Source organism: Lepidochelys olivacea (assembly GCF_965140295.1).
Source record: "Lepidochelys olivacea isolate rLepOli2 genome assembly, chromosome: 1".
NCBI classification, from domain to species: domain Eukaryota; kingdom Metazoa; phylum Chordata; order Testudines; family Cheloniidae; genus Lepidochelys; species Lepidochelys olivacea.
In genome coordinates, this window is record NC_140411.1 from 124,608,333 (window position 1) to 124,616,688 (window position 8,356).

The window sequence follows — 8,356 nt, forward strand, 5'->3', positions numbered from 1 at the left end:
GCTATTCTTCTCCTCCGACTCCTCGCCCCGCCCCCACCCAATCCCCCTGCGGCGACACCGGAAGCAGGAGGGGCCTGTAGCCGGAGTCTACACCAATCAGCGTGTAGACAGGGGGCGGGACATCCTGTCTCGTAGCGGGCGGAGCCACAGAGCGGGAGGAGAGTAGGGGCCAAGCACTGATTGCGGGAGGGGCGGGGCCGCGGGGGGAAAGGCCGTTGGCTGTTTGTGTAGCGCGCGCCCCTCCGCCCCCGGGCCTGCGTGGGCCCCGCCATAAAGCGCTAAGCAGCCTAGCGGGGAGCCGAGTTACAGCCCCTATAAGCGGGGCGGGGACGGTCCTGGGAGCTGCCCTGTGACGTTAACTGGGACCGGTCGCCAGTTGAAAAGGGACCCTGTGGCCTCTCCAGGGCGCTCAAAGTCTGGCTGGGGGCGCAGTAGGTCCAGGCCCTCCCTGCCTTGGCTCCCTCAGAAGTACCGACCTGTCCTGTGGCTCCTAGGCGCAGCCCGGGGGCTGCACGCGCTGTCCCCCCTCCACAGGCTCCGCAGCTCCCATTGGCCAGGAACTGTGAGCCATGGGAGCTGCAGGGGCGGTGCCTGGGGGCAAGAGCGGCTGAGCGGCGCCTCCCTGCCTGACCCTGAGCCTAAGGACCACAGGGACCTACTGGCTGCTTCTAGGAGCCACGTGAAGTGAACCCGCCTGGAGCCCGTGCCACCTCCTGCACCCAAACTCCCTCCCACACTCCAATCCTGGAGGCCCTTCCCACACCCAAATTCCCTGCTGGAGCCTGCACCCCCTCCCTGAGCTTCTCCCCCACTCCAAACCCCTTGGCCCCAGCCCCCTACCGTGTCCCATACCTTCATCTCCAGCTCCACATCACAGCCCACATCCTGAGCTGGAGCCCTCATCCCTCCCACTCACCTCAACTCCCACCCCAGCTGCAAACCCCCTCCCACATACCTGACCTCTCATTTCTGTCCCCATGCCGGGGTCTGGATCCCCAACCCATACCCCCCCACAAACACGCACCAAACCCCTGCTTCAGCCCGGAGCCCCCTCCCACACTCTGAACCCAGAGAAGGGGTGGGGCCTCTGGGAAGGGGCAGGGGTGTTCGGTTTTCTATGATTAGAAAGTTGGCAACCCTTGTAGTGTCTGGAAATATTTTTAAATGGGCAGTAGGGGTGGTTGTCATAAATATAAAGGGAAGGGTAAACCCCTTTAAAATCCCTCCTGGCCAGAGGAAAAATCCTCTCACCTGTAAAGGGTTAAGAAGCTAAAGGTAACCTCGCTGGCACCTGACCAAAATGACCAATGAGGAAACAAGATACTTTCAAAAGCTGGGAGGAGGGAGAGAAACAAAGGGTCTGTGTCTGTCAGTATGCTGCTTTTGCCAGGGATAGAACAGGAATGGAATCTTAGAACTTTTAGTAAGTAATCTAGCTAGGTATGTGTTAGATTATGATTTCTTTAAATGGCTAAGAAAAGAATTGTGCTGAATAGAATGACTATTCCTATGTGTGCTTTTTGTAACTTAAGGTTTTGCCTAGAGGGATTCTGTGTGTTTTGAATCTAATTACCCTGTAAGGTACCTACCATCCTGATTTTACAGAGGTGAATTCTTCACTTCTATTAAAAGTCTTCTTGTAAGAAAACTGAATGCTTTTTCATTGTTCTAAGATCCAAGGGTTTGGGTCTGTGGTCACCTATGCAAATTGGTGAGGATTTTTACCAAACCTTTCCCAGGAAGTGGGGTGCAAGGGTTGGGAGGATTTTGGGGGGAAAGATGTGTCCAAATTACGTTTCCCAGTAAACCCAGTTAGAGTTTGGTGGTGGCAGTGGTTATTCCAAGGACAAAGGATAAAACTAATTTGTATCTTGGGGAACTTTTAACCTAAGCTGGTAAAAGTAAGCTTAGGAGGTTTTCATGCAGGTCCCCACATCTGTACCCTAGAGTTCAGAGTGGGGGAGGACCCTTGACAGTGGTTATGGCAAGAGTAGGTTAGTGATGGACTATGAAAACGACTGTCCTGGGTCAGACCAGTTATCCTGCTGTGACAGTGGCCAGGGCCAGAAGCAACTAGCAGGCAGACAGTAGGAACACCCTGATCAGCGTGACTAATAGCCATTGATGGTCCTATCCTGCATGAACTTATCTAAGCCTTTTTTGAACCTTCACAACATCCCCTGCTAGCAAATTCCACAGGTTGACTTATGTGTTGTATGACCACATACATCCCTATGTTTTAAACTTGCTGCCTATTAATTTCATTGGGTGACTCCTGATTTTTGTGTTATGTGAAGGGGTAAACACTTCCTTATTCACATTCTCCATACCATTCATGATCTTATAGACCTCTCTCATATCCCCTTTTAATCACCTCTTTTCAAATTTAAATCATCCCAGTGATTTTAATCTCTCCTACTATGGAAGCTATTTTTCCCCTTCTCTGTACTTTTTCCAATTCTAATATATCGTTTTTGAGATGGGGTTACCAGAACTGCACACAATATTCAAAGTATGAGTGTACAATGGATTTACACAGGGGCATTAGGACATTGTTTTATTGTCTAGCCCTTTCCTAATGGTTTCTAACATTGTTAGCTTTTTTGACTACCACTGCGGCTTGGGCAGATACTACAGGACTATCCCCTATGACTCCAACATCTCCTTGAGTGGCAACAGCTAATTTAGACCCCCATCATTTTGTATATAGTTAGGATTACATTTTCCAACATGCATTACTTTGCACTAATCAACATTGAATTTCATCTGCCATTTTGTCACCAAGTCATCCACTTTAGTGAGAGCCCTTTGTAACTCTTCGCAGTTAGCTTTGAACTTACCTTGAGTAATTTTGCAATTGTCTGTAAATTTTGCCACCCCATTGTTTACTCCTTTTTCCCAATCATTTGTGATTACGTTGAACAGCACAGGTCCCCGTACAGAGCCTTGAGACGCCCCACTATTTACTGCTCTCCCTTGTGAAAACCCTTTATTCCAGTAGTTCTCAACCTCCAGCCCACAGGCTGCTTGCAGCTCATTCAGCATACAGCTGCGGCCCATGAGACATCCTCAGGGCCATACAGATAGTACTGGATGCAGCCCACAATGGTAAATAGGAATAAAGCAGTGATTCTCAACCTACCTTTAGTCTGTTACTGATCTATTAGAGGACCTCCTATTCCATGAATGGTTTCAGAGTAGCAGCTGTGTTAGTCTGTATCCGCAAAAAGAAAAAGGAGTACTTGTGGCATTTTAGAGACTAAAATTCAGTTGAGCATAAGCTTTCACGAGCTACAGCTCACTTCATCAGATGCGTTCAGTGGAAAATACAGTGGGGAGATTTATATACATAGAGAACATGAAACAATGGGTGTTACCATACACACTAACAAGAGAGTGATCACTTAAGGTGAGCTATTACCAGCAGGAGGGCGGGGGGGAAAAACCTTTTGTAGTGATAATCAAGGTGGGCCATTCCCAGTATTTGACAAGAACATCTGAGGAACAGTGGGGGATGGAGGGGAGGAATGAACTTGGGGAAATAGTTTTACTTTGTGTAATGACCCATCCACTCCCAGTCTCTATTCAAGCCTAAATTAATTGTATCCAGTTTGCAAATTAATTCCAATTCAGCAGTCTCTCATTGGAGTCTGTTTTTGCAGTTTTTTTTGTTTAAGAATTGCAACTTTTAGATCTGTAATCGAGTGACTAAAGAGACTGAAGTGTTCTCTGACTGGTTTTTTAATGTTATAATTCTTGACGTCTGATTGCATCTGATGAAGTGAGCTGTAGCTCACAAAAGCTTATGCTCAAATAAATTTGTTAGTCTCTAAGGTGCCACAAGTACTCCTTTTCTATTCCATGACTGTCTACTTTGCTTAAGAGCCTTTAGTGAGGGTATGTCTACACTACGAAATTAGGTCGAATTTATAGAAGTCGGTTTTTTTGAAATCGGTTTTATATATTCGAGTGTGTGTGTCCCCACAGAAAATGCTCTAAGTGCATTAAGTGCATTAACTCGGCGGAGCGCTTCCACAGTACCGAGGCAAGCGTCGACTTCTGGAGCGTTGCACTGTGGGTAGCTATCCCACAGTTCCCGCAGTCTCCGCTGCCCATTGGAATTCTGGGTTGATATCCCAATGCCTGATGCGGCAAAAAACATTGTCGCAGGTGGTTCTGGGTACATGTCGTCAGGACCCCGTTCCCACCCTCCCTCCCTCCCCCCGTGAAAGCAAGGGCAGACAATCATTTCGCGCCTTTTTTGTCTGCTGCCAGCCAAAGATGTAAAGGATCGATGGAGTGGGTCAGAACAAGACATAGACCAGATTTGTTTTGGACTCATTTTCCTCCTCCCCTATCTAGATCACACTGCAGTCAGTCACAGAGAAGGCGCAGCGAGGTTAATCTAGCCATGTATCAATCAGAGGCCAGGCTAACCTCCTTGTTCCAATAAGAACGATAACTTAGGTGCACCATTTCTTATTGGAACCCTCCGTGCAGTCCTGCCTGAAATGCTCCTTGATGTACAGGCACACCCTTTGTTGATTTTAGCTCCCTGAAGCCAACCCTGTAAGCCGTGTCGTCAGTCGCCCCTCCCTCCGTCAGAGCAACGGCAGACAATCGTTCCGCGCCTTCTTTCTGTGCGGAGACGCCATACCAAGGCAAGCATGGAGGCCGCTGAGCTCATTTTGGCAATTAGGAGCACATCAACCACCACACGCATTATCCAGCAGTATATGCAGCACCAGAACATGGCAACGCGATACCGGGCGAGGAGGCGACGTCAGCGCGGTCCCGTGAGTGATCAGGACATGGACACAGATTTCTCTGAAAGCATGGGCCCTGCCAATGCATGCATCATGGTGCTAATGGGGCAGGTTCATGCTGTGGAACGCCGATACTGGGCTCGGGAAACAAGCACAGACTGGTGGGACTGCATAGTGTTGCAGGTCTGGGACGATTCCCAGTGGCTGCGAAACTTTCGCATGCGTAAGGGCACTTTCATGGAACTTTGTGACTTGCTTTCCCCTGCCCTGAAGCGCATGAATACCAGGATGAGAGCAGCCCTCACAGTTGAGAAGCGAGTGGCGATAGCCCTGTGGAAGCTTGCAACGCCAGACAGCTACCGGTCAGTTGGGAATCAATTTGGAGTGGGCAAATCTACTGTGGGGGCTGCTGTGATGCAAGTAGCTCACGCAATCAAAGATCTGCTGATATCAAGGGTAGTGACCCTGGGAAATGTGCAGGTCATAGTGGATGGCTTTGCTGCAATGGGATTCCCTAACTGTGGTGGGGCTATAGACGGAACCCATATCCCTATCTTGGCACCAGAGCACCAAGCCGGCGAGTACATAAACCGCAAGGGGTACTTTTCGATAGTGCTGCAAGCTCTGGTGGATCACAAGGGACGTTTCACCAACATCAACGTGGGATGGCCGGGAAAGGTGCATGACGCTCGCATCTTCAGGAACTCTGGTCTGTTTCAAAAGCTGCAGGAAGGGACTTTCTTCCCAGACCAGAAAATAACTGTTGGGGATGTTGAAATGCCTATATGTATCCTTGGGGACCCAGCCTACCCCTTAATGCCATGGCTCATGAAGCCGTACACAGGCAGCCTGGACAGTGGTCAGGAGCTGTTCAACTACAGGCTGAGCAAGTGCAGAATGGTGGTAGAATGTGCATTTGGACGTTTAAAGGCGCGCTGGCGCAGTTTACTGACTCGCTTAGACCTCAGCGAAACCAATATTCCCACTGTTATTACTGCTTGCTGTGTGCTCCACAATATCTGTGAGAGTAAGGGGGAGACGTTTATGGCGGGGTGGGAGATTGAGGCAAATCGCCTGGCTGCTGGTTACGCGCAGCCAGACACCAGGGCGGTTAGAAGAGCTCAGGAGGGCGCGGCACGCATCAGAGAAGCTTTGAAAACCAGTTTCATGACTGGCCAGGCTACAGTGTGAAAGTTCTGTTTGTTTCTCCCTGATGAAACCCCCCGCCCCTTGGTTCACTCTACTTCCCTGTAAGCTAACCACCCTCCCCTCCTCCCTTTAATCACCGCTTGCAGAGGCAATAAAGTCATTGCTGCTTCACAGTCATGCATTCGTTATTCATTCATCACACAAATAGGGGGATGACTACCAAGGTATCCCAGGAGGGGTGGTGGAGGAGGGAAGGAAAATGCCACACAGCACATTAAGCACAGCACTTTAAAAGTTTACAACTTTAAAATTTATTGAATGACAGCCTTCTTTTTTTTGGGCAATCCTCTGTTGTGGAGTCGCTGGTTGGCCGGAGGCCCCCCCACCGCGTTCTTGGGCGTCTGGGTGTGGAGGCTATGGAACTTGGGGAGGAGGGCGGTTGGTTACAGAGGGGCAGCAGTGGCAGTCTGTGCTCCAGCTGCCTTTGCTGCAGCTCAACCATACACTGGAGCATTCTGGTTTGGTCCTGCAGCAGCCTCAGCATTGAATCCTGCCTTCTCTCATCACGCTGCCGCGACATTTGAGCTTCAGCCCTGTCTTCTGCCCGCCACTTACTCTCTTCAGCCCGCCACTTACTCTCTTCAGCCCGCCACCTCTCCTCCCGGTCATTTTGTGCTTTCCTGCACTCTGACATTATTTGCCTCCACGCATTCGTCTGTGCTCTGTCAGTGTGGGAGGACAGCATTAGCTCGGAGAACATTTCATCTCGAGTGCGTTTTTTTTTCTTTCTAAGCTTCACTAGCCTCTGGGAAGGAGAAGATCCTGTGATCATTGAAACACATCCAGCTGGTGGAGAAAAAAAAAGGGACAGCGGTATTTAAAAACACACATTTTATAAAACAGTGGCTACACTCTTTCAGGGTAAACCTTGCTGTTAACATTACATACATAGCACATGTGCTTTCGTTACAAGGTCGCATTTTGCCTCCTCCCACCGCGTGACTACCCCCTCAACCCTCCCCCCTCCCCGTGGCTAACAGCAGGGAACATTTCTGTTCAGCCACAGGCAAACAGCCCAGCAGGAATGTGTCCCTGAAGAAAAGCACCTTATTTCAACCAGGTGACCATGAATTATATCTCACTCTCCTGAGGATAACACAGAGAGAGAAAGAACGGATTTTGGTTGAATGCCAGCAAACATACACTGCAATGCTTTGTTCTACAGTGATTCCCGAGTATGTGTTACTGGCCTGGAGTGATAAAGTGTCCTACCATGAAGGACGAAATAAGGCTGCCCTCCCCAGAAACCTTTTGCAAAGGCTTTAGGACTACATGTAGGAGAACCGCAAATGCCAGGGCAAAGTAATCCTTTCACATGCTTGCTTTTAAACCATGTATAGCATTTTAAAAGGTACACTCACCAGAGGTCCCTTCTCCGCCTGCTGGGTCCAGGAGGCAGCCTTGGGTGGGTTCGGGGGGTACTGGCTCCAGGTCTAGGGTGAGAAACAGTTCCTGGCTGTCGGGAAAACCGGTTTCTCCGCTTGCTTGCTGTGAGCCATCTACAACCTCCTCCTCCTCCTCCTCCTCATCTTCTTCGTCCCCAAAACCTGCTTCCGTATTGCCTCCATCTCCATTGAAGGAGTCAAACAACACGGCTGGGGTAGTGGTGGCTGAACCCCCTAAAATGGCATGCAGCTCATCATAGAAGCGGCATGTTTGGGGCTCTGACCCGGAGCGGCTGTTCGCCTCTCTGGTTTTCTGGTAGGCTTGCCTCAGCTCCTTCAGTTTCACGCGGCACTGCTTCGGGTCCCTGTTACGGCCTCTGTCCTTCATGCCCTGGGAGATTTTCACAAAGGTTTTGGCATTTCGAAAACTGGAACGGAGTTCTGATAGCACGGATTCCTCTCCCCAAACAGCGATCAGATCCCGTACCTCCCGTTCGGTCCATGCTGGAGCTCTTTTGCGATTCTGGGACTCCATCATGGTCACCTGTGCTGATGAGCTCTGCATGGTCACCTGCAGCTTGCCACGCTGGCCAAACAGGAAATGAGATTCAAAAGTTCGCGGTTCTTTTCCTGTCTACCTGGCCAGTGCATCTGAGTTGAGAGTGCTGTCCAGAGCGGTCAGAATGGAGCACTCTGGGATAGCTCCCGGAGGCCAATACCATCGAATTGTGTCCACAGTACCCCAAATTCGAGCTGGGAACGTCGATTTAAGCGCTAATCCACTTGTCAGGGGTGGAGTAAGGAAATCGATTTTAAGAGCCCTTTAAGTCGAATTAAAGGGCTTCACTGTGTGGACGGGTGCAGGTTTAAATCGATTTAACGCTGCTAAATTCGACCTAAAGTCCTAGTGTAGACCAGGGCTGAGAGACCTTGTCAAAGGCTTTCTGAAAGTCCAATACGCTACGTTGACTTGTCCAGATGCTTGTTGACTCCCTC

At 49.9% G+C, this 8,356-nt stretch overlaps 1 protein-coding gene across 1 annotated transcript; it reads right to left on the reverse strand.

Moving 5' to 3' along the window:
* Nucleotides 1–6,219: 6,219 nt before the first annotated feature.
* On the reverse strand, nucleotides 6,220–7,987 carry LOC311518009 (uncharacterized protein; the record flags this gene model as incomplete). The annotated part of the gene is made up of 2 exons (XM_084623401.1): nucleotides 7,337–7,987; nucleotides 6,220–6,761 (listed from the first exon to the last, which is right to left on the reverse strand). The coding sequence occupies exons 1-2, from the start codon at nucleotides 7,923–7,925 to the stop codon at nucleotides 6,220–6,222; spliced, it is 1,131 nt and encodes a 376-aa protein (XP_084479527.1). The 5' UTR covers nucleotides 7,926–7,987.
* Between the last annotated feature and the right edge of the window lie 369 nt (nucleotides 7,988–8,356).